This window comes from Solea solea, chromosome 6 (assembly GCF_958295425.1).
Source record: "Solea solea chromosome 6, fSolSol10.1, whole genome shotgun sequence".
Classification (NCBI taxonomy): Eukaryota; Metazoa; Chordata; class Actinopteri; order Pleuronectiformes; family Soleidae; genus Solea; species Solea solea.
This window is the reverse complement of record NC_081139.1, coordinates 10,443,679-10,469,440: the sequence shown is the minus strand read 5'-3', so window position 1 is coordinate 10,469,440 and position 25,762 is coordinate 10,443,679. Positions and strand designations below refer to the sequence as shown.

At 39.8% G+C, this 25,762-nt stretch overlaps 1 protein-coding gene across 1 annotated transcript; it reads right to left on the bottom strand.

Moving 5' to 3' along the window:
- Positions 1–19,276: 19,276 nt before the first annotated feature.
- On the bottom strand, positions 19,277–21,201 carry LOC131461141 (olfactory receptor class A-like protein 1). The gene is made up of 2 exons (XM_058632165.1): positions 21,158–21,201; positions 19,277–20,928 (listed from the first exon to the last, which is right to left on the bottom strand). Exon 2 carries the CDS (start codon positions 20,924–20,926, stop codon positions 19,958–19,960), a length of 969 nt encoding a protein of 322 aa, XP_058488148.1. The 5' UTR covers positions 20,927–20,928; positions 21,158–21,201; the 3' UTR covers positions 19,277–19,957.
- Positions 21,202–25,762: the final 4,561 nt, after the last annotated feature.

Sequence of the window (25,762 nt, the reverse complement as noted above, 5' to 3'; positions counted from 1 at the left end):
GAGACAAAGTTTGGCCCCTCCTCCCCGTAATCACTATCAATAGCACGGATTCTCCGATAATAAACTTATTCTAACACCTGCGCCGAACTGGCTGCATGCACACTGTGGAACTATGTCTGGAACAGCTTTTCATAAACAGATTAGGTCAGTCACACTGCCGCAGACCCAGACACGGTAGCTTGCATTAGCTGGAGTGGTGGAGCGATTCAGAGCTCACACCTTCAGGGTTTGTTTGTCAGAACCTACAGTTAGTTAGCAGTGGTTCTCAGTATCTATGCTGCATACACACATTGCACACCATGTCAGTTGTTGTGACAAGAAATGCCGATACTTTATCTTCAAGCTGCTTTCGCTGACAGCTAACACTTGTCTAACCCCCGCGTCTCACCTGCTTGTGTGAAGACCAAGCACAGATTGACTCTGCTTGGTGTTTGGCCTCACCAAACTCGTGTTTTTAAGTGTCAACCAATATGGCATCTTCAGATACTTACCCTTCAGTAACCTGATTGTCCTACCCCCTCGCCCCTCGCTGCTGGAGGATATAAACAAACTGGCCAAATGTTACTGACCAGAAACCTCCCGACCCAGAGAGGAAACTAATTGCAGATGGCAGTGTCCCCTTAGTGACTCGTTAAGGATGACTGACAGGCATTTATCTATACTTTGTTTTAGTTTCAGGAAAATTCTATAATACTATACTACTACTAATATGAAGTAAACTCTAATCCTAATGGATGAAAATGCAGCACCTGAAGACACTAAATCAGTGTTTGCAATTAGTTACTTAGGTAACCTCGGTGGTCACTGGAACAGCTCGAGTGTGCCCATGGTGCACATGGTATTTTGCTCCAGTGTTTGTTCTGATATGTTCATTATTACTATTATTATGCCGTTGCTTCAGGCTCCTCTCGTAGACAGGACCCAAGTGGAGCAGCCAGCTAGATGCAATCTACCTCATAAAAATTACCATAACAACACAAATCTGTGGAAGGAGGCATATGGAGGCGCATGCAAATGGAACGGCAAAGAAAGAGGACTACAGGCCCAATCAAGCTGTCATAACATGCAGAATAATAACAACTGAAAACCATTAAAATTTCTCACTCTAAACAGTTACACCTCACTGTGTAAAGAATGGAACTGGGAGGCCCTTGTATCTCTCATTTCACCCTGAACAATCAAATAAAAACAGCAGGCTTTATACTACTCACATCCATCATCTTCAGGTTAGAGTGAGGCATTCATCAAAAGGAGTCATGTGCCGCGGAACATTTACCTATTCCCTCATCACTGGTTTCTCATAAAAATGTCTCCTTGCTTTTGTCCACATAAACATCTTCAGGAGAAAAGTCAAAGTGGGTGTGTTTTTCCCGACTGGTGGTTTGTGCTTTGATTTAATAACGTTTGTGTGTAACAGCTTCAGCTCTCCAGTGCAGCTGGGAAAATGTGGACAGAATGCAATGCTTCCATCTGCCTTTAACACCAACATATTGGTTTACAAAATATTGTACCGTAAGTAACAACAAATTGCTTAGATATATATGCCAAAATATCTTGAGGAAGAATCAATTTGTGTTTAATACAGAAGAGTATTAGTATAATATTCTGAGATTAGAGACAGAATTCTGAGATTAAAGACAGAATACTTAGATTAAAGACAGAATTGTGAGATTATAGTCAGGATTCTGAGAAAAAATATCAGAATTCTGAGAAAAAAGTCAGAATTCTGGGCGGAAAAAGTCCGAACTCTGACTTTAATCTCAGAATTCATGCATGTTTGATTTTTTTTTTACTTTCTTCCAACAAAAATCTTTTTACATGTGGCCCCAATACTCTTCCATAGTCTAAATATACACAGACATATAAATAGAATAATAAAAATAATGCCATTAACCTCATTTAGCATTAGGTTCAATACAGAGTTTCAGTATTTCACTGCAGCTGGTTTCCAGGGCACGAACAGAGGTTCAAAGATGGTACAGTTGTTACCTGCAATGATGCTGTATGTATACCAACCACAGGCTCTGCTGCGCTATGTGATGCTACGAGGGAAATTGTCATAATATCTGCCCAACACAGACCAACTGTAAACAGGATCATTCAAAATCCAACCCTCGCCAACAAATTGAGAGCGTCTGTGAAAGCTGCTAAAGGTACAGCCCTGAGCCCTTACACCTTGAAATTACACTTCTATGACGAAAACAAAATCCACTGTGAGCTTCTCAAAGCTGTTATTTATAACTTTGCAGTGTGAAAGTAACAACTTTGCAATCTTATAATAAGAACTGTCAAGCTCTGGAATTGGCCACACCTTTTTTTTTTTTTGGCAGAAAAAGCTTTTCATTGAGCTGTGAGAGCAATATCCAGCTTTTTACGATGGAAATATGTTGCTTTAGCCCCAGTCTTTTTTTCATTACTATGTATGCAGTCATAAGTGCATATTTAGACCCTCTTTTACAAGAGTCCCATTATGAAGCCAGCCAGAGAGTGCATTTTTAAAGCTGAAGGCATCTGCCAGTGACAGTTGTCATTCCGACGATTGCTGAATAGAAATGAGCAGCCTCCATCTGCTGTGTGTTTCTCAGTTAAAGGACTCACTGTTTTAATGAATATACCCTTAGGTATTCTCGGCAGTGCGAGACTGGAAGAGGTGAGGAAGACAATTTAAAGTAAAATGACATTAAACTCTCTTTGACCACTTTTACATCTCGTTTGAAGAAGGGTCACTAGACAGTGAGATGGACGGACAGATGGATCGATTTTTCTTGCATCTGCCATAGCAGCAACATCCTGATTAAGTACATTTACCTTTTTTTATATAATTTGTAGGGCAATCTATTCCATCACAAATGACAAAAAGATAAGAAAACAATCGTACAACTAGTGGCATCAAAATATGTTTATAAGAACTCCAAAGACATGTGATTGAAATGAACCAGAAGTACAGGAAAATATTTCCAACTTTCCAATTTTCTAAGCAATCCGCCTCGTCTCGTGCAGAGTAACTTGATGCTTTCCTTGGTTACGGAAGTTATCTGATCTGCTCATGTGTTTCTCAGCAGCTTATTACCCCTCAGTGACTCTGAAGGAGTTTTGCAGGATGCTGAAACCTGCAGCAGGAAGCAGGAGAGAGGCAGAGTGTAGAAACCAACTGTGTGTGAACGTGGTATAAACACATCAGTCATGCATTTTCATCAGCTGACATTTTCTGGCATTCTGGGGTTTTCCCCATTCGTTCCATTGTAGATGATGCAACAAATCACTGCTGTAAATATTGAGAACACTGGCATTAATCTAATGTAAATATTAAGGTCATGTGTAATCATTTAAGGGGAAATTGTTGTTTTGAGTGTTTTATTCTTTTTTTATATCTTTCAGCATAACCAATATTTGATGTACAGTAGGTCTCAGGAATAAACATTTTGGTGAAATTATTTTCATTAGACAGTAATTGAAGATAAAATAAGTATACTTAATTAGTGAACAATCGTCTGATTGTATAAATTGTTGTTTTTTATTAGCCCAGAATGAGTATACATATGAGTTTTGATGCTACCTGAAGGCTACATACAGTGCAGTAGGTTCTCCAACACACACTTTAAAGGGAAATGTGGAAGAAGGATATTCAGCTGCAACGTGCAACTTCACCAATAAATGTTGTCAAAGTTCACACACTTTACCTTAAGGAACTACTTTACTATAACATTTCAAAAAAACACTGTGAAATACTTCAACTCCTAACAAACTTAAAACAAACATTTCAAGATAAAGTGATTAAAAAAAAAAAAAGGGCCCTTTAAATATTTCTTTTTTTTTAAAGAAGAAGAACCAATTCAAAGTTCCAAATGTGCAAAATGTAAGTTGCAGAAATTCAGCTGAGTGTGCAAGTCCATCAGGTTTTCTTGTTCATTTGCTATTCATTGCCCTGATTGGGCATCTTAACAGGCACCACCTGTTCAGATGCTCCTGTAGTTCCTGTTTACCCAGGAGCGGTGGTGAGTAGAGGACATGAGCCGGGTTGTTAGTGTCTCTGATGATTGGACACAGCCTTCCTCAGGCAAAGGATAGAGATCTGCACCAATGATCTTAGTGGCAGTACAGATGGTACTTGGCATTACCTAACTACACTGCCATCCATCCAGTCAGCATGCTCTGTTTAGTGCGGCAGATAAAACTTTACATAAGTGTTTTACTTTGTGCCGCAAAGCCCTTCATCGTAAGAGAGAGCTGTTTCTCCACGATCGATAGTGTTGTGGGATCAGGAAATGGAGTCAGTGAGTAGCTGAAGATTATCTCTGAAAATCTTTCGATGATTTTATTCAGCATTGCACAGCATTAGTTCAGAGGCAACAGCACTGGTAACTCTTTACTTTACATTACATTGCAATAATCTGTGTGGTAATTTAGTATGGTCATTTGTAATAGGGAAGTAATAATTTAGGAATACCGTTTTATTTCTATTGTAATCTCCAAGTAATAGCATGGATAATAACATTTGGAAATGTGTGTTGGAAACGTCACGGAGGATATCAAGGAGGACAAAGTTCAAAGCTTTGTAACGTGGTCATTATAATTCTTGTGAATGTCTTACACTGATGGCAAATTCTCATTAATAAGGTTTTACTTTGGAAATAACCAGGAATTGATGTAATATTACCACCCGATTACAATTGTTATAACCTAGGTGGAAATAGCATTAGAATTAAGATGTTATTACCTCCCTATTACAGAGTTATGACCATGTTGTTGCTCCAGTGTAATGTAATTCTCTTCCTTAGGTTACATGTGACAGTAAACATACATCTTACTTTGTTGTGTGGACGATTCTAATTTACCTGAAACACCAAGGATCAGCTTTTCTGGCACGTCTGCCTTGTGTTTAAACTTTAGGAGTGTGTTCTCTTTGTGCACTGATTTTACAGCCCCATCACTCAACCGTGCATTACCTGATTGCTTGGCTTGAGCACAAACTCATCCTGCTGGGACATCTACCTCTTCCTGGAGGTCGTTTCCTATGCGAACAGGTGCACAGAACTTGATCGTCTCACTCAGCATTTCCCTGATTCCTGCAGAGCAGGATGCACACTTCAAGCCAAATTGCTCTGGTATCCTTCCCACTGCACACATTTGAGCCCTGTGTATGCATGAGTTCTCCATGAAAATGTCAACCGACCTTTTCCCCTGAAGTGTATGTAATTGTTTATGAGGTTTTTTATTAATCCATAGCATATCTTGTCATTGAGCAAGCAAGTCAAAAATGATTAAAAATGTGTTACGAGCCAACAATCAGTCAATATTTCGACCATCATCAGACCCATTTTGTTAAAGAGGGCTGGGAAAAATCTGGAATATATTTGACCTTCTTCACTAGGATTCATTTGCATGTGACTTATTGAATGAAAGTAGTTTGTGTGCCTCATAAATTGGCATTTTTGTGTCAGAGGGAGATACTGCGTGTGTAAATATTCAACAGGAACAGATGGAAACCTTCCCTGGGGCTGCAAATTAATGTGGTGAAATGTAAGATTGAGTAAGATCGAGACAGCTCTGGTTTAAAATGGGAGTGGAGGTGTGCTGTGGCAGAGCTGAAAGAGAAAACAATTGAGGAAAATGTCTATCATTGCCATTTAAACACCAGCTCAGCGAGATTTCAGAATTGCCCGTCTGCAAATGTTCTGGGGGGTCGCCGAGTGAAATCTCAGCACAAGTGTCAGAGGTGTTTTTAGTTTAATTTGAGCTGGAAACTGTACTACAGACCTAAAGTGATGATGATTCTTAAATTGGCTCAGGCATACAGTCCATGCGGACACTGGCTCACTATAATGGTTGGTGCTGAATAGATTTCTGCAGGGTTTCTCTCACTATCAGCCTTATTATTGGAATCTCTCACAACACACACAGGCAGGATGAAGCCTGTGCTCGGAATAGAGTTTAATGTGCAGTGCTCCTGCCCTGGCACAGGAAATCACTGCACAGTCGTTTAGCAAATAAAGGAAGTGAGGCAGGGCAAGAGATTGTGCCTCAGCATCCATCCCTGCTGTGTGGAAAGGATTTGTTTGTTTCATTATTGGAATTATTATAAAAATCAAAGCAGAGCAGAGGCATCAGGGGACGTGTTAACTCTCAAAGCTTGTAGGTGATCACAGAACCATTGTTTATTTGAGTATCCGTAAGTGCATAAACATTGTCTTGCATGCCTGTTTTTCCCCGTGTAGAGTTGTCTTTACTCATCATATCTCATCATCTTGGCTCTAACCCAGTCAATGTGATCATACTTTATTCTGTTTTTTCTGCAAACCAACACATATGTGTCAGGTTACAGAACCAAAATGATGTTACTTATTAACATGTCGACAGAAGTGCACATCAGTGTGATCGTCTTTTAACTTCCTGACAGTTTTACACAGCTGAAGATTGATTTTAGTGATTTGATTTTAGTTGGATTGTGCTGCAGAAGAACTAATGCTGACAATATGTTAAATCATGTTGTATATCAAAAAACTTCTGTTCTTCAGCAGCTGCTTGTCTGCTTTGGTTTCTACAACACCTGGCGCTGCCATGCGGCAATAACAAATAATACCCAAAACTGCACTATTATTCTTTAATATACCACAGACCAGACTACATATTAATAAAATAATACATTACATTCACATAAAATGATACTTATGATGCAAAATGATACAAAAATGTTGTACATTTACTAAAAGACTGTGGTTAGATAGTCGTAATTTCCATGTGATGCTACATTACAATACATGTATGTACAATGTTGTACATTTTATGTCATAGCTGCGTTTATTTAAAAAAAGTCCAAAACTGTTAATGTGATCTGAAGCAGGCTTACAGATGAAACTATTTTCGGTTAAATTGCTTAGTTAATAATTTATAACATCATTTGCAGAAAATACTTGCATATTTTGATTTGAATAAATTTACAATTCATGAATTTTACTTCACTTTAAATCGTTGCTTTTACCAAACTGAAGGATCTTCACCCACCAGTGCCAACAACAACAGCCCCTCTAGAAACAGTGTCATCATTTAAAAACAAATTTTTTAAGTTAAGTTTGAGGTGAAATGAGGAAAACTTTATGAATCATTCACGTCACAGTCATAACGACAAAAGCCACTGATGTTAGAAAGGCACCAGGATGGTATTAAATGGTAAATGGCAAAGATATGAGCAATTAGCAATGCATACAAGAGTCCACAAAAATTATATTTTGAGACAAACAAAGATATATCTCTGCCTCTCAAATGAAAACAACCACAATAATAAAAGGTACATTTAAAAAGAAAATCTAATGTTTCATCAGTCTGCAGTTGTATGTGTTTGAAATGTCTGTACTTTCAATACTGGGTAGACAAATGCACTTCAACTGTAATCAAGCGTTTATTAGTCCATTCACTTTCATAGAATGTCACTGTCAAAGGTACAGGGGGCAAACACAGGAGGCAAACACACACGCAGCACTTCTTTGTGTGTCAATTTCAGCACCATGGACAGCTGCATTCAGTCCGTTTCCATGCTGAAACTTGAAATAGGCAGTCGAAAGCAATCAGAAAAGGTTTGATGAGTATATACACGTATCTGCCTCCGAGTTCTCGTGTGACACGTTTTCCCACCGAACGCTCTCAGAAACAAGACGACACACACCTGAGGCCAAAACCACATTTCCTCTGATATATAATTAATTACCACTCTGACAGGCCTCTCCAATCCTCCCATCTCACCGTCATCCCCGCAGTCCCTTATCTGGTTTGATGATGCGATGTGTTCATTTTCAGAGGTATGGTGAGCGGTGAGGCATGTGTCGGCAGTCAACGAGTCTCTGTGTCAGAGATGATGACCCGTGCACCGCGCGCCACTAAAAGCCCTAATAAGTGTGGCCTGGCATCCATCTGAAATATCAACCAGCTGATCAGCAGGTCAGCAGGGATATGTATCCAGGGCCACGTCTGATGAATGAATCATTTCCTCTCTTCTGTCACTGCAAACACACTGTGTCCAAGGTCTGGATGGTGAAAGACACCAAATCCAGACAGCGGTGTGAAGAAAAGGGGAAAACATAGACACAGTGCTGTTATGAATGCATGAAAGCAAAAACTCTTCAGGGAGAAACATGTTGAGGCAAAGGAAAAATTGATTCATGTGAGATGTCTGGGGTTTTTTTTCTTTGTGCAAGCCTACAAATATTTTAAGTAAAATGACAATATTGCTCCCTCTTTGTATCTCTGTAACCGTTGGTGTCACACATTCTGCGATGTGTTGTCAAGAGGAAACAAGAGCCAAAACCGAAGCGCTTTTGGAGGCAGCCGCCATTTAATTTCTGACAGAATGTGCATTAAACAAAGACAAAACCTCAGGCACGTGTGGATCCCTGACACATCACAGCAGCGAGGGCAGCATGACAATAGAACATGAAACCTACCTGACAGCTAATAAATACAGTGGGTTGTGTAAAGATTGTTAAACTAACTTCAAAATTGTGATTCCTACATCTCCCTCTGCTTCTCTTTCCCCGTCTCAGTGTTTGCTTCATTCGCAGTAATTCTCACCTTAATAAATAATACAAAATATTTCAATTTGTGACGTACGTGAACGTGTTGTGTTTAGTTGGCAGTCCTGCTGCAAGAGGACCACAACCCAACATTGCTTCAAATTGTTGTTCAAGATTTGTTTTCATAGGTGTGTATCTTCATCATTTGCCACATAATATTGTTGATATACTGAACATGTGGCGAAGCAATACATCAACATTTTGAATAAATGTTTCCATACAGATGTAGAGATTCAGGAGATTGAGTTGCACAGCGGGACATTTGGTTTTCCTTTCAACAAACATCAGCACTGTAGGTTATTTGAAGGCTGCACAACATACGCTGTTCTACTGCTTTTGACGCTAATGAATTTACTACTCCTGCTGTTTTTGGAAATTACTTTCTATTTTTTTTTCAGATCAAATAATGCATTTGACTGATTTGATACAAAGAAAAATGTAAGTTGACAGATGTTCTAGTGAAAGCTAGTTAAGATTAAAATCACTTTTACAGGAGATACCTGCATGGCCAAGAAGGCAGCATAATGATATTGAAATGAAAATCATGATACAAACAAAAAAAAAACGATCACACACTGTTTAAGAAATAAAATGAAATATGCCGTCAATATTCAGAATAAAAGGAGGCCATATATTACAAACGATTTAGAGAGAACAAATGTGCTGCTTTCGCTATCTTTAAAAATCTAGTTAAATTCCTTAAAACTGATTTTTTTTTTTTTTTGGTGATTAATTGTCAAAATCTGCGTTTATTCATTCATTCATTCCTTTGTTCTCTACTGCATTCCTTTGTGAGTCACGAGGGAAGCTGGAGGCACTGTGGACAGGTCACCAGCCAGTCACTGGACCAACAAACAGAGGAAAAACGGGTCAGTTTATTATTCTAACCCCATTGTGCATGTCCTTATTAGGATGGTGGTTGAACTGATTTGAACTGTTAATTAATTAATGTGTGAGACAAAACACTGCGATACTGTGCAGCCCTCACAATCAAATACCACAGTCAAATACCCTCAATTTAACAATAATAATAATCCACTTCAAATTATGCTTTCCAGCGCAACAGCTTCCACGAGAGTTCTCTCTGCAATCAAAGATTAAGCTGCCTCATAGACACAGGTGGTGCCCCGCAGAATTCAAATATTAGTATGAGCTGTTTGAGGGAGTAAATTAGAACCAAGGGATTATCAGTATTATTGGTTATGATCAGGTTGTAGTAGGAAAGCAGTCAAGCATCAAGAGAAACCATAATGTCTGCTGGCAGTCGCTAGGGAAGAAGAGGACGAGTAACAGCAGCCGAAGCTTCAGTCTGTCTCAGTGACAAGCAGACACGCTCTGGGTCATGCACAGCAGCAATTCCCAGAAAGGTCACTCAAAATGGCACCTACAAGCACCGAGTCTGGCCCTGCTCTCTCTTCAGAGCTATAATCTGTCTGATTCGTTTTCCAAGCGCTGCTTGTGTCATTCCTCTCACCACTGTCAGTCCTGCTAAAGCCACGTCTGATGACAAGAGGGCGAGAAAGAGCAGCCTCTGTCACATCCCTCACATGGAGTGTTTCTCCAGCTGCACTCAGAAGCACAATCTGGAGTTGTGTGTAAAAACCAAGGAAATCAATGGAAATTGATTCCATGGAGAATGTGTTTTAACTTTTACCGAGGATTTATTACGGTGTTAGGATTACAATGCTGAATCAATTTGGTCTACTCCATCAGTAAATTGGCTTGTCACATGTGATCGCATTAGTGAGATGAACAGAAAATACCAGGGTGCACAATAAATTATGAATGATGGGAATTATATTAACATTTAAATGAGACATTCACGCTCCAATGGGATTACAAGTTTTGAGTGTTTATGGTGTGGAATGATGCATCACAAGGAAATCAGGAATGAATGTTACTGTGTTCTTACATGTCCACACAGCAGTCTACGTCTAAACAGCATCTGCATGAATGTGAGGAGATACATGAACGTTGTGATACGGCCATTAATAAGTGGTATAGTGCGTTATTTAAATGAGAGGAAAGAACATGACGGCAGCACATTACTTCATATATCTGCTCCTTGTGTTAAAAACATTGGCATTGTGTGAGTATTCCTCTGAATTCACAGCTCCACAGATTTCCCCTGCCACATTTCCAGCAGGCTATAACCCATCACGGCAAAACACGAGGGGGCGATGGGGGGGAATAAAAACAGAAAGAACAGGCAATGACCTTTGCAGACTCCTAGCATGATAAATGTCAAAGGTTTTCTGTTTTTAATTTGTCAGAGTTTCCAGAGAAGCCTGACCTATGTCTGCTTTCAGCCACGTGCGTTCCCATCACAGCAGTCGCTGAAGCAGCACCTCAAAACCTATTACTACCCGCCTTTGCTGAGGCTGGTGCTGTCAAAGCTGCAAATTAGCCCATTTGCAACCTTTCACAATGCACTGTAGCAGGGAACAGTGTGGTTTTTTTTTTTTTACTTTGGGAGAGTCCCACACTGAGCAGTGTGTTGTATTTCAAACGTGACATATTGCAGACAGTTGAAAGAATATATACTTCCATTTGAAAGGTGTCACTTTGCTTTCTGAGCATATTTTTACCTTTTTTGTTTGGTGTTCATCTTTACATTCCTCTACAGTAGGTCATTGATGAATTTAACACTGATATCATACAAGTTTCCAAAATTCAATGAACATCTGTGCAGAATACGTATAAAATAGTAAAAAAAATCTTCTTTGTGGCTTTATCTTACTTTCACTCTAAGCTGGAAAATAGCAAATTCATTTTTTCCACTTAATTTCACTGTCATTTTGTTGTTGCTGCTGTTGTCTGCCTCCTGTTTAGAGTTTGTCATATTATCTGAAGCAAATTAAAACAATGTTTCAGCAGCAAAACAAAGCCAAAGGCCAAATAAAATACAAGGTCATACTGGCAATCAACAACTAGCAAAAACAGCAAATATTGTCACAACACTGACAATCCAAGATCAGATGAACAGCTACCTGTGTGCTGCATGAAAACTGCATGAAAACGATGTCTTAGATAGTTTAAGCAATGTGCACTGTTGTAATGAGCCGAGTCGACTGGGAAAAAAATATGCTTGTTTGACATCAATTAAACACAAAACTATAATTAAAAGACTTAGGCTTCATATCCTTTTAAATATCATCATACATATTTTACTATATAATTACTGGAAGCTTAATTACATTATTATTTAATCACTTCGCTTTGCCCCCCTGAAATACCCTTATGGTCCACTAGGGGGCCACCGCACCGTTTTGGTCCGTTATGATGGATAATGGACATTTGTTCACCCTGCTAGTTTGAGCATGTTAGCTTGTACCATTGGCAAACTATTCATAATCATTTTCGAGCACGTCTTTTACGGATGAACTGGAACTGCTAATAACAATAGCAAAAATGTTCTATTCTTCTAAGCAAAGTCATGAGGATTCATCCTGACTGCTACTAAAATATCAATGCTAGATCTCCACAGATCCCCTGCTTGAGAGACATCTAATTGGGGGGGAATAAACACAATAGATATGTTTTCAATTGTACAATGGTACAATTAAACAGCAATCCATATTCAGGTGCTGTCGGAGGTTTTAATACTACTGTTTGATGTAGAAGCAGATGATTCATCCTCCTCAAAGCCTCCTGTCTTGGGCTGCTTGATTACTGCACAGCTAGTAATCATTAAAACGTGGTCGATTCCACTTTAGACTCCAGCTTCCTCATCGATGGACTTTTCTTTTTCTTCTTCCACCCACTCAGTGTTTCCAGAAAGCTTGGGCTCATATTCTCAGATGAAAGTCATCTGAACGAAGGCCCTTTAGCTGTCAGATACTGTGTCAGCCACAAGGCAACGTCATCCAGTCTCACCACATGCCTGATAGCATCTAGTAAACAGGAAAGCGTTTGAGAATCTGGTGTGAAAAACACAGACATGCAGATTTGAATAATAAAAAATAAAAGCTCAAAACCATCAGCGTGTCAGGTGGTTTCATATGCTCAGGCGTTCACTTTCCTATCAATGATAGAAAGGGAGAAATCGCCCTCTCTGGAAAGCAGCAGCGCTCCTCAGCATGCATGAAGCAGTGGTACACTGACCTTCATACCTGAACCTTGCTCCCCTCCCGTGGCCTGATGTGCTGCTCGTCTTGACATTCTCCAAGGTCAGATGGAGGGAGGTGTTTGTGGGGATGTGTCCAATGCCCTCTACTGTTGATGAGTGTCTTGAAGGACCACAGGGGGAAGAAAAACAGCAGAGAGCTGAAGGTAAAAGGTAAAAGGGTCTCTCACCATCCACATACATACAGTTAATGGGCCTGATGTGTTTGTTGTGAGAGGGATGCACGGTTGAAACGGGGCTGTGTGTGGTTGTTTTTCTCATTGTTTTTTTTCTGTCGCACAGCTGCGAGATCCACAACAGTTTAAATGAAAATTAGAGACAAAGATTACTGCTGTGTAATTATCTGTGAGGACAAACCTGCAAGCAATTATTTCAAGGCTTGTTGATTTCAACGGAGGGAGATGGATAGGTTATCTTTTTGTCATCACATCTCGTCTTCTTTTCTGTCACCTGTCTCAGCCTCAATGCATCAACGCGGTCGTAATGAGTCAATATGGAGCGAAGGAGATGGATGAACTAAAGTGAAATGTGTGACGAGAAAAAGAAGAGCTGACCAACAGGAATCTTGGCTGTTGATCGCCAGCATGATAGAGGATGTTAAAGACTTCAGCAGATTATCTGTGTTCGATAGATAAAGATAATTCAGGAGAGGTGTGGGCGCTGTGTTGAGCCAGCAGGAGGCAGCACACTCTTCCTCTCACTAGCGGTGAATTTTCCAGATAATTTAATCTCACTTGGTGGAAACTTGGCAGGAAAAACTTTTCACAAATAATTGTATCCTCACATACAGCCCTACTGGACACTTTTGGGTACAAATATCCAGACCTCATGACTGTTTGAAAGTTGTTGCTGATTCCTGGATCATGTCAATTAATGATTTTCACATTTTGTTATCATATTATGTGTGGTTGTCACCATATAAAGTTTATCTATTCTAATCAGCAGTGTACATTAGTATTAATTTGTTTCAATATAATTTAATGAATAATTGTGTTAATTATTGACTGGCGACCTGTCCAGGGTGTTCGCCCTGTGTCAGCTGGGATTGGCACCAGCGACCCTCACGTGGAGGATAAAGCGGTATAGAAGATGAATGATGAGTTCATTATTATGTTGATTATTTAAACTGTATTTCCCAGAACACTCAGGAATCCCTCTCAGCACCATGTGGGCCTTTTTCCAAGTTGCCCCTTTATAGTGATACCTTAAATAATCAACAGGTGGCACTCTCTCCTCCTCCAACTGCAAATACTTCTAGGGGGAACTGACTGATTTTGTGATAATGCTCTCTAAATGTCTTCAGAGCTCACAGTTAATTCATTTCATTTGGGTTTAACTCAGAGAATACTGTGGAAAACAAACTTCGCTTCAGCCTCCAGCAGCAGTTAGATACATACAATGGATGCTTGTAAAGTCTGAAATGGCTGTCTGAATGTTCCACTTGTGTCTTTTGCAGTTACTCTGACAGCAGCTGTATCTGCTCTATTATTCAGTTGGACTGAAAAAGCACGAGGAGACTCAATTTTTCATGATAACTCTCCTTATCATTACACACCAACAAATCCCAACTGACGGCAATTTGTCATCGTATATGCAGCCCATTAATAGTGTAAGGCTCTATGGTGCATTTAAGTGATGTGTAAATGTACAGTATAGGGAGAGACACGACAGTGATGTTTCAATCCACACGTTATTCTGCACTTCTGTTACATGTGTAAAGGGCAGTAATTGCGAGATGAGATATGTGTGGCTGTTGTGTCAGTACATGTCCGTGTTATATAACTTCTCAAGGTATGTTCCTCTGAGGCACAGATAGCAATCTGCGGATGTTTAATAGAGCAGCCGTAAATGTCCCTGAACGCTTTAACGTTTTAAACGTGCTTTTCTGATTCTTTCTCAAACAGATGTGTACGGTGATGTATTTAATTAGTTTATGCATCATTCAGACGAAACTGCGACTAATAAGGACAATAAAAGCTTGATGTACTGAGCTGAGTTCACTGGTCACTCTGCAGGATCTCCATGAAAACCTAGCAGGACAGAGCAGAGGGACACAACAACAAAAAAGGAGAGAATTAAGGAGGTGCACATGACGTGCAGGAACTTAGCACCTCAACATTTTACTGCTGAGATTGCTGTGCTCACTGGACTTGCTCCATCTTGTCTGCATTCCACAGCAAACTCAGGGAAGTGGCTGGTGGAAAATTCCACCTTTGTGGCATTTAAGAGGGGAAGATTGTAACGATAAAGGGCAAGATCCTAGTTACTGCTGCAGTGAAAGTTTGACATGAAGAAGGTTAGGTTGTTTTTAATTAAAGGTCTTTGCTGGACCTGCTGCTTAATATACCTATAGCAGTAAAAATACTTGTGAATATGCAGTATGTCGGAAATTGTCCCTTTGATTCAACTCTTATTTGCCATGGATATGACGCTATAACTGGACAAAGAGACAAAGAACAAAAACAGCAGGACAAATGCAAACCTGGAGAAACTGTATCCTGTAGCACTGTACAATTGTCTGTGTTGCAGTGACAATAAATATGTATTCTACTCTATTTTATTTACTGTTGATCATGTGTTGAAGCACGTCTGCACCTGCAACACAATAAAAGTTTTTGTCCGTAAGCTCGTAGACTGAACAAAGATAAGACATTTTACTGAACCTGATATAAAACTGAACATTCAAAGGGCATCCTCGGGTGATGAACTCAGATTTCAATAATGTTACATGAGAGGGAAAATCCCCTAGATTGAGCCCAATCTCCTTAAATGACTGCAGTCATTTAAAGAGATTAAAATCGGGGCTCCAAGCTTGTGCCCTACATGGCATTCAGCATGAATCTGTGATTCGCTCCTTAATAGGGTTATTTATTTAGATCTTTATTTAATCTCTCGTCTTTCTCTCTCTTTCATTGAGATCACCTGACTACAGGTAAAAACTCACCCATTCACCCCTGGTAACATATACTGAGTCACACTGACATGCTGACACTTGGTTCGCATCAGAGCAGGTTTGTCAGTTTTTCAAGTTTTAGTCACTTCATGTTTCCTGTGAAAGTTAATTAGTGTCCATTTAGTTCTCAGACGTTCACATGACAACATTTCGCTGCCTGTCTTCACTCCTTAGTCTCTTCTTTCTCTTCACGATACACTATGCAGCAGCATCGCCAGTGTCATTCAAGTCTCAGCACAGCATTGCATATCTTACCTGTAATTGCAGCAGGCTGCTGCCTCAGGGCCTCACAGTCTAAACCACACCTCACCTAAGTCCCCCATCCCCCGTTCAGTGGGGTCTCTGTACTCACTAGTCCACTGGAAATGGGCCTGCTAACCTCCCTGCAGTAGATCACGTCACTGTCATAGAGTTTTAGTTTCTCTGTACAGTATATTTATCACATGCATGTAACACCTTTCTGTTGTGCTGACTTTTTCATGACGCACAATTAATTAGAGGCTTCATATTTTATGTTTTTGAACAGACATTTTGAGAAACGTACTCCTTTGCTTTTTAGCAGCAGGTTACATCAGATTATTCCACTCTTTTATCTTGTACAATAAGTATTAAGTTGCAGCCAGGAGCAGGTTCAAGTTGCTGCCTGATGTTCTGTAAAGTTACAGATGTGCATTTCTTAAGGAAACTTAAAGGAATTGACTAAGGCTAATTAGTCCCTTATATACAAGTTTATCAGCCCAGACTCGCATCGCTGGGAGCAGTCGATTAAAATAAAATCGAGAAAAACTATGATATATTAAGTTGCTAAATCTAAGACAACCACGTCATGTGACCATCAATGTATGCATTATAAATATTGTAGATAAACAAAGTTACCTGTTATATGTTTTATTATTAATGTGAAATCCTTTCTTTAATATTTGCCACTAGATTCTCAAATGAAGCGAGTCTGAATTGTTAGGTCTAGTTTAGTTTAGTTTACAGCTATTATATCTAATGTTTCCGATAAAATGTCTCATATTCAGTGCAGATTAAGTGTCGTATGTTTGTCAAGGCAGAACAGTTCTCACTTTTGCTTCAGTCATGTGAATTTTCTTCCCACCATTTTGCTCCTTGCTTACGTGCAGTGCTGCATTCCAGGCAGGTTGGAACACGGCTGTGTGTGTTCCCTGTCTGAGCGAACACACTAACTGGGTGGATGCAAGAAAATGGGCGACACACTCACAACTTCACAGAGTGCAAAACACAAAAAAATAAAAATAAAAAAAATATTTGAAACACAGGTACTCTGACGTAATTGGAACTCAGGAGAACTCAAAAAACACCAGATCAAAGATGTCTCTAAGATGGATTTTTCTTTCTGTCTTGCACTTTAAAATCCAAAATGAATTGATTTATGTAAAAGGAGATTTTTTTTCTTTCATGGCACTCTCCGTCAGTGCTTCACTCAAACAGGGAATAAATCCTCTAAACAACATGCCTAAAGGAACATCGCTTTGAAGAAAATGCAAAGATGGTATCAGCAAACTAAAAATGGCCTGTTAAGTCTGTCATTCCCATCAAATTTGGGGTTTGAAAGTACCACAGGATACGCTTACATTTTAGCATGAAACAATGAAACAATAATTTATTGTTATTAAAATAAATGAGAATCAATCAAAATCAGCCACACTTTTTATCACTGTTCCCTTGGATAAGCAACAGTGGTCTATTTCCCCCTTTATCAGTATAAATAGTATAAATAGACAAGAATCCTGCACACAGCGGCTGTCGTGATTAAGATTCTGACATCTGTGTAATTGAATTTTTTATTCTGCAGTGGGAGGAGAGGGTTGTGATTCTTTTACAGAGTAGAAAAAGACTATATTAGGGTGTAGACTGATTTCAAGGCAGGATAAAGGGGGCGAGGTTTAACTCTGCTGCTGCTTTGCCATTGGTGGGAATAGGGGACAAAAATACCTGTACCTGCAGCAGGTAAACAGACTGACATCAGGCACGGTAGGATGGACTACTCTGGACAAGTTGACAGCCTTTTTTTTCCTTTTCTTTTTTCTTTTTAATGTGTTTATTCCACAGGTTTCTGTTGTGAGTTAACATCTGTTCTTTTCATTACGTTGGCATGTGTGAACTGCTCTTTTCAGCTCTCATGTTTGTGCATTTCACAAATCTTGTTTTGCGACGCAGGTGAGTTGAGGTTACACAACAACAAAAATGTACATTTATCAGGCTGTTGCAAGTACTGTTTTTATTCACAGACTTAAGAATTAGAGGGGAAATGTGTGAGCTGAGGGTCGGTCGTGATTTGAGAGTGACTGATTGAGTTATGTTGCTGTGGGTTTTGGTTTTTGCATTTTCAACAGCAAGCTGTGTTCACTTGGCTCAAAAGACTCCAGAGAGATGGAAAACGGTGAAAACAGGTCCTGTCTTGTGCAGGGAGAGGCCTTCCTGGCACACCCTTCTCACTCTCTCTCACGCACACACATGCACACACACAGACATAAAGCATTGTGGGGGCATACTCCAATAGAACCTGTCTTTCATTATGTTGTTTTTTTTTAACTAATCTGTCTCTTCTTTCCTGAGAGAAAAGGGAAAAAAAACTACGTCATCAAAAGCATGGAAGAGAATCATCTATATTAAGTGTCTCAGTGATTTGTCATCAGAGGCTCCACCCCACCGCGCTCGCTGCTCAAACAGACCATCCATGTTTTCTATCCTTCATTCCACCGGAGTCTGTGTAAAGTGCCATTCAGATTTCAGTGGTTTGAAGATTAAGACACATGGAATTTGTCATCTGGACGGATGGGAGCTTCTGCAAAACCATAATAACTTTCAATTGAAATTAAATTAAATTAAATGTGATGTGTAAAGATAAAGATTTGACCTGTGTTCTGTCATATGTTTTGATGTCAACCTGGTGTTGAAAGGAACAGTTCCACACAAGCACAGAAAGAGGACGCCTCCTCCTTCTTACCTGCATTGCGACAGCAGCCACACTGATTGCACTTTAGAGTTACTGCAGGATCACAGAGTGCTGTTAGCCCCACATTTGTCTGTCTCTTAGACTATCTCTCACAGGTACTTATGTCCTTACTCTGTCTTTTCTGCCCTTGATTCTTCAAAACGCGGCAATTACATACTGACGTCTAAAATTCACCCGGCAAACTCTCTGGGCTCCTGTGCCAAGATGTAACTTTGTGTCCTAAACATGTTGCCATTTTATAACTGCACCCACAGAGATATGCAATATATTGTCAGCATACTCATCACTCAGTAATGAAGTACGATGAAATAATCTCTTAACCCTTAGAACACAGATCATTTTGGCTACTCTTTTGTTTAAACATACAGTACATATAGAGGCTATGAGAAAGTCCAATATAGAGTGTCTTATATCCTTTTTTTCAGCACAACCTAGGCATTCTGATGAAAAATGAAATTTAAACACACCTTAGCAAAAAGTTTTCAAAATTGTTTAGATCGAATTGAATTTGTGAAATTTGGAAATACGTCACAGTTCAAAGTTAACTTGGCTCGTTTTTATGAACAAAAACAAAATAATTTTGTTATTTCTTATGCTCAATTATTGCTACTTTATATCACTACTAAAAATGCGACATAAAATGAATCATAACTTGACTCAACAACACATAAGAAGACGGAAAAAATAATAAGTGACCTATAAATACATCCCCAGGATGTCCATATAAGGAGTTGTGTATTATTTCCACGGCAAATTACCATAAGTGCATCTGAGGCACAGATCTGTGCTGCGTGAGCACTAAGGGTTAATATAGTTTTTACATATAAGCTTTTAACATATTCTGTAAGGGACAATTAACCTCTAACATTTTCACAATACTTCTCAAATACTTAATTATAGCTGAACAGGGAGATGGAAATCATTTGACAGAGTCCTGAGTTGCACAGCTATAATTCTTCCACCCAATTAAGGTAAAGGTGACACAACATAGAAAGAAAACAAAGCAAGATAGTGCAGATAAGAGGATCGAGGATTAATTAACAGTGTTTTGGTGACAGTTTTCTCCTTAATGGGACAACAGGTTCGCCTCCAGCTTACAGGTACACCACATTATCCAAAGCCACAGGTGTTAATTCTCATGAAAATGTTTAAATAAACGTAAGAAGAAAGACATCATTATTATGAGCCACACCACAGTCTCTCCTGCATCTGTGATCACAAAATATAATTTGCTGTACATAAAAAAACCCAGAATGACCGTCATATGACCCAGACTCAAGCAAAGATAAGCCCACATCATCTTTGCTTCCCCTGTGAGTCATCAGCAGGCCTCACATCATAGAGATATCTGTGACTCTCTCTTCAACGTGTTTCTCCTGCACTGCACACCCCAGTCTGCTGTTCACCTTTCTGTTCGATGCAATGATCACCACAGGGCTTAGTGCTGCATAGAGTGAGGAGAAGAATATACGCAGGTCAGAGATCAGTGAGGTGGTCATGGTTTTTCTCACAGTGAGAGTGTACACCCATAGTCCATTGTCGACCCCATAGAGGACCACGTACAAGGTCACAAGTGCTACCACAGCTTTAGCAGCTCGTTTCTCTGCCCCTCCACCTCCTCCACCTCCACCACCACTGCTGCTGCGGAGGCCTTTCACCTGCCGGCTGTGCTTGTAGAGAAAGACCAGGATGATCAGACTGGCTAGGGCCATAAGAGCCATGGGCACCACATCTCTGCCCACCTGAGCCGCCCCATTGGCCTCTTTGGACAGCTTTGAGGGGAAGCTCACGTAACAGAATTGCACATTAATGCCATAGCTTATCATGGTGGAGTTATTCAGTCTGCCAGAGGAAAAGAGTATAGCACCTGAGCTCATGCAGGTGTTGATAAGCCAGAGGAGAAAGAACACAACACCCAAATACTTGTCCACCAAGTGACGCATGGAGGCCCAGCGTGATCCTGGAGGAGCAATGCTCAGACACTGGTAGGCACTCAGGACGAAGGTGAGCCAGATAGAGAGGGAGCGGGAGGTTCTGTAGACAAAAATGATGGCTTTACAGCTGATGTCGTCAAAGATTACAGCCAGCTGGAAGGAAGCAAGGGTTTCCAGCAGACAGCGAACACCCACCACCAGCAGGTTTGCACAAGCCAGATGCAGGACGATGGCATCGGCTGGGAGGAGCCGGTTCTCTTGATGCAGCAGTAGAAGGAATGCAAGGATGACAGCAATGTTACCTGGGACTCCGACCACGGTAAGAGACAGATAGAGCATCCCACGAATCAACTGTTCTGATGGCATTCCTGAAAAAGTTTTAAATAAATGAAACCAATTCAATTTTAGAACGAGACAAACTCAAATGACCCTAGACAGAAATGTGCAATGTTAGAGTTGCAAATAACTAATATGCAACATACAAATTTAGGCCTCTTAACAATAACATACTGCAAATCCAGCATCATATCTTTTTTTAAATGTTGAATTACCTAAGATTCAAAATGACAGAAGAAAAATAAAAGGTTTCACTCTCACCTAAGAACAGTCAAGCATCCACAGTTTACACAGGACCCTGTCTCTGATCGCTCTCTCCTGAAGTAGTCAAGGTCTTATACTTGCAAACAGTTAATGGCTGTTGGGTTTGTTTGGTATGGTCCATTGACTTCACTCCCCTCCGCCTCCAATTACTTGAGATCAATCCAGATGACTGCTTCTGTCCCCTCACTGGGTTTCAGACAGACAAGATAACACAGAAAGTTGTGTTTGCATTTCCTGACAGATGTATAGATCTAACAAGTAGGCAGCGCAAATGGTGTTAATTAAAGGATGATATCTATTTTCTTCATGTTTATAACAACAAAAAGATTCAACCCATTTCTCATTGTCACTGTTTCTTAATGTTTCTTTTTATTGCAAGTGCTAACGTTGGATTTCCTCATTATGTCTTCCACACTTTTGTATTTTTATTTCTGAGATCAACTTTAAAAGCTACCTCCCATTAAAAAAGACCAACAGTCAGATACCAACACCACAGTGACCTCCAGTGGAGAAAGCTGAAACACTAAGAGACCGCACTGCTCAGTCTGCATGACAGATCACCTACAGTTTCATTTGTAGAGCCTGACATAGCATCCACTTTATGATTGTGTAAATCACCCAAAGCAATACAATTGGAAAATGTGTTTAAAGCTACAGCGTGAGGATGTTGTAAGGACAAGTCTGTGTTGCAAGGACTTCTGGATTCAAGGATTTCTCACAAAAACAAAGCGAGAAATGTCTCCCACATATATTAAGACAGACTACTCTTACATCGCCATCAACATGAGATTAATTGCATTTAACATTACATAAACACAATGTTGGCTCTAATCCTGCATGTTTAAAGTGAAAAGAGATGCATTTGATAGAAAGACTTGAAAGTACACAAAACACATAAAAACATCATCTTTTTTAAGATACATTTTTTTTTAATTGTTTAGTTTAGTGTCATTTTGATTTCTTAAACAGTATGAGCCAAACGGCAGCACCTTCTTTAGCAAATTTAATATGATAACAGGTTATAAAGTTATATTTCTGCAAGTTAATACAAGTTATATGTATGTATATGAACAGCTGCCTTCATGTAGGTTAGGGTTAGGTTCTGTGGTTGTAGTATACCTTTATATATGGAGCATATAAAGCAACACCCAGTGACTCATGGTAAACATATACAGATGTGTCTGAGTGCATCAGAAGATGTTTCAGTGAAAGTGCACATTCTGGCCAGAGGACTCATGCACAGTCAGCTCTCCAGCTTCTCTGATGCTAATGAAGTAGTTTCAGGAATTCATCATGCTTGAGCACCTTCACATGGTGAGGTGATGGCCTGACCTTTGCAGTCTGGAGTATGATGATGTAATCTCTCGGGGGATAAAGATATCCATAACCACAACCGTCGCTCCACACTATGATCTCCTTGAGCTCTGGATGGCCTTTGATCGCACCTTCAAAATGGCAGAGTATTGAAGGTGTGCAAATACCTTGCTACACAGGTCGCCCTCTGATTTGTCCCACATGTAGCAGGACCTTTCCTTTGATATCAAGTCAAAGAGGGTACAATTATGGACCTGCAGTTTTGTTTTGTAATACAGGCTGCTGGCTTGGATTTCTGGACACAGCAGCACAGCTTGCAAGTCTCCAGTTCTCAAGATGGCTGAAAATAAGCAGGAGCATCATGTAGAGTAAGGCTCCTCAGACACAAGTTGGGGTTTGATCATGCCTGGATGACCATGTCTGATGTTTTCGAGACCTTTAACACCCAATAAGTCCAGGAAACACTGATGATGTGTCTGATTGAGGCACGAGATACTGCATATAATTGAAAAAAATAATACAAGCTATCACTTGATAAGGTATTTTCAACATGACTTGTGAACATCCACAATGGTAGTATAATTGTGATGGTTTGCTGTTGCAAATAACACATTTAATGAGTACAATATGTGGGAAAAGAGTTCCATCTGCAACATTGTACATGAATAGATCCCCTGAGCAGGACGTGCTTAAACCTGCCATTTTAACTAGGTCTTGTAAACCCATTAGAAATAACATGTCTCATGATGGTTGTTTCTGAGCCTTGCTCTCAAGAGAAAACACGATTCTCAAACATCACTCTGCTCATACACGTTCTGATTTTCCTGATGTTGTCTCTAACTAAGACAATATCAGGTATTTTACCAAGTGTGAGCACCTCTAATGTGTGACATCATTGACATTTGTCTGGATAACTAAGGGATATATCTTCATGAATAATGGCAGCCTTTCCCTACACCCCAATTAGTACAGACATGTTTTTTTATACGACTAATTGTCTCGCTCCTCTGTGCTCTTTAACATGCTTCCAGGACATGGAGGAGTACAATGGAGCATCAGCTGTACATGTAAAACCCTATTGGGGGCTCATTCAAGGCATCTTCAGGCTCATTTGGCATCAACATTAACCACACACGGTTGAGGTTTGTATTATTATTGTTCATTTCCACAGGGAAGTGAGTAAGAAAGAAAGTAAAGTTTATCTCTATAGCACTTTTTAAAAACAAACTCAGTTAACCAAAACCCACACATGTATAGACCACCTGTCATAAAGACGAGACAACATAGATATTTTAAACATGTTTAAAACTAAAAATGGTATTTATTATTTATTTATTGTTATTTATTTGGCAAATAACAAACTGAATTCACCTTTTTATACCCAACTGTGAGCCGACTTTTTCTATTCAGGAATGCAAGTAAATAACTATAATTTGACATCTTAATCAAAAAATAAAGTAAAACAGTAAATTTGAAAATGAATGGAAAGAAAAAATTATTACATTTTAGCAATAAAAATATAATTTTAGTTCAAGAGCTTCAACATAATGGTGTATCAACCATTAGAGAAACATACAAAGCTGTGGCTTTGGGTGGCGGTCTAATAAATGTGTTAATTATATTTGTTAAACATAGATAGAATAACATTAGTCTCAATTGTTCTTCATGATGACTTTTAGAAAAATAGATTTATATTGAAATCCATTCTGTCTTTCTTTTTAATTTCTACATTTGTTGCAGTTCATTCCTGAGAGGGAGATCTCATTAGTAAACATTGTGTTATAATGTGTCCCTTAAGAGACCATTTTGTTTGCTAATGCCAAATGCTTTGCTCCCTCCCTACAGTGGCAGCAGTGATGTTGTGTACTTGGAGGTCCCCGGGGCAAATGCCAGTGAGGTGTTTGGACCTGCTTGTCTGATGCTGATGCTGCTGCTGGGCACCGTGCGCTGCCAGATTGTGTCGACGGAGTCCAGCAGGTGGCCCTCGGGCAGTCCAGCTGCCAGCAGCAGCACCAGCCCTGCACGCAGAAGGAGGTGCATTTTCTCATTGTCAGGCACTGCACATTTCTTTGCTTGTGCTAAACATACTCTCAGCTACTGGCTCACGCATAAGCTTTCACGTTAAGCACTGGAGGTGCCACGGTTTTACACAGTTCTTATTTTACCATCTGTTTTCATTGATTGTTTTGTTCTTCAGGCCAAAAAATGCAGAGGGCTAAAAAAAAGAATCTGAAGGGAGAGAACGTCAGTCTTTTAGTAAATGAACTTTGGTCAGTGTTTGGCTTTGTTTTGAGGAGCTTCTCCAACAGCCTGGCTCTGTCTTGACAGGTTGCAGTGACAGTATGCGGAAGGGAGGTAAAACTCTGGCTTGACTCCCTCAAACCTGAACCTTTGATATTTGTTGGAGCTGTGGTAAAGGAAATTACTCAACATAGTAATCCATTGAAGTGGAAAGAGTTGCATTTCAACAACGGGATTCATCAGTGGAAGTTGACAGCGGTTCAAAAAATATATCAAAGTAGGCACATCCTCATTCAGCAGTCCGAACAAAATACTCACATTAGATTAAGGTACTTTATTGCTCACGTCAAAAACAAGAAATTGTTAGGTGTCTCAGTGCAAAGCTTTCATCGGAGCGTTTGCTGTGTAGAGCAGTTCGAGTTGTTCATAATCCAGTGTCATCTGAGAGGTCAGCCTAATTATCCTCCCCTGTCACTTTGTTCTGTGACTGGTTCACCTAAGAAAGTCACTGCAGGATCAGTGCTGCCACCCACCACATTTATGTCTTTGAGTATGTTATTCATAGAGAATCTCACATCCTCACTCTATGTTCCTTCTCGTGCTTCTCCATGACCTCTGACATCAGTGTGGGGACATTTCCTGATTCTCATCGAGGCCTTAATTGTAGCTGAACAGGCAGTTGCAAATATATATTCATACAGACCAGTTTTGAGTATATTAAGTAACAGTGTTGTTGCTTTGAGCCAGACCAGGGTTAGATGATATGACTTAAAAGGTTAAAGACGAATAAAATCTAAAGTCATGGGACATTCGTCATCCTGCCTGAGGTCTGTCAGTGTCTTGCTGAGACGAGTGCTTCTGGAGTCACATTTTTGCTGTGTGGCAAAGTGAGAAGAGCTCTGAATATCCACCCCTCACCAGCCCAAAGATATTGCCCTCTGCCCGCAAATTTAATATGAAGAAATGTTAAAAAGGTCTATGATTTGAAGTTAGTACAAGTTGTCTTAATGCAGTTGTAGTGTCTTAGTTTTTATTTTTTGATAACCC

Excerpts from the sequence above, each read along its gene's own strand:
- LOC131461141 (XM_058632165.1), bottom strand. The coding sequence starts at position 20,926 with ATGCCATCAGAACAGTTGATTCGTGGGATGCTCTATCTGTCTCTTACC.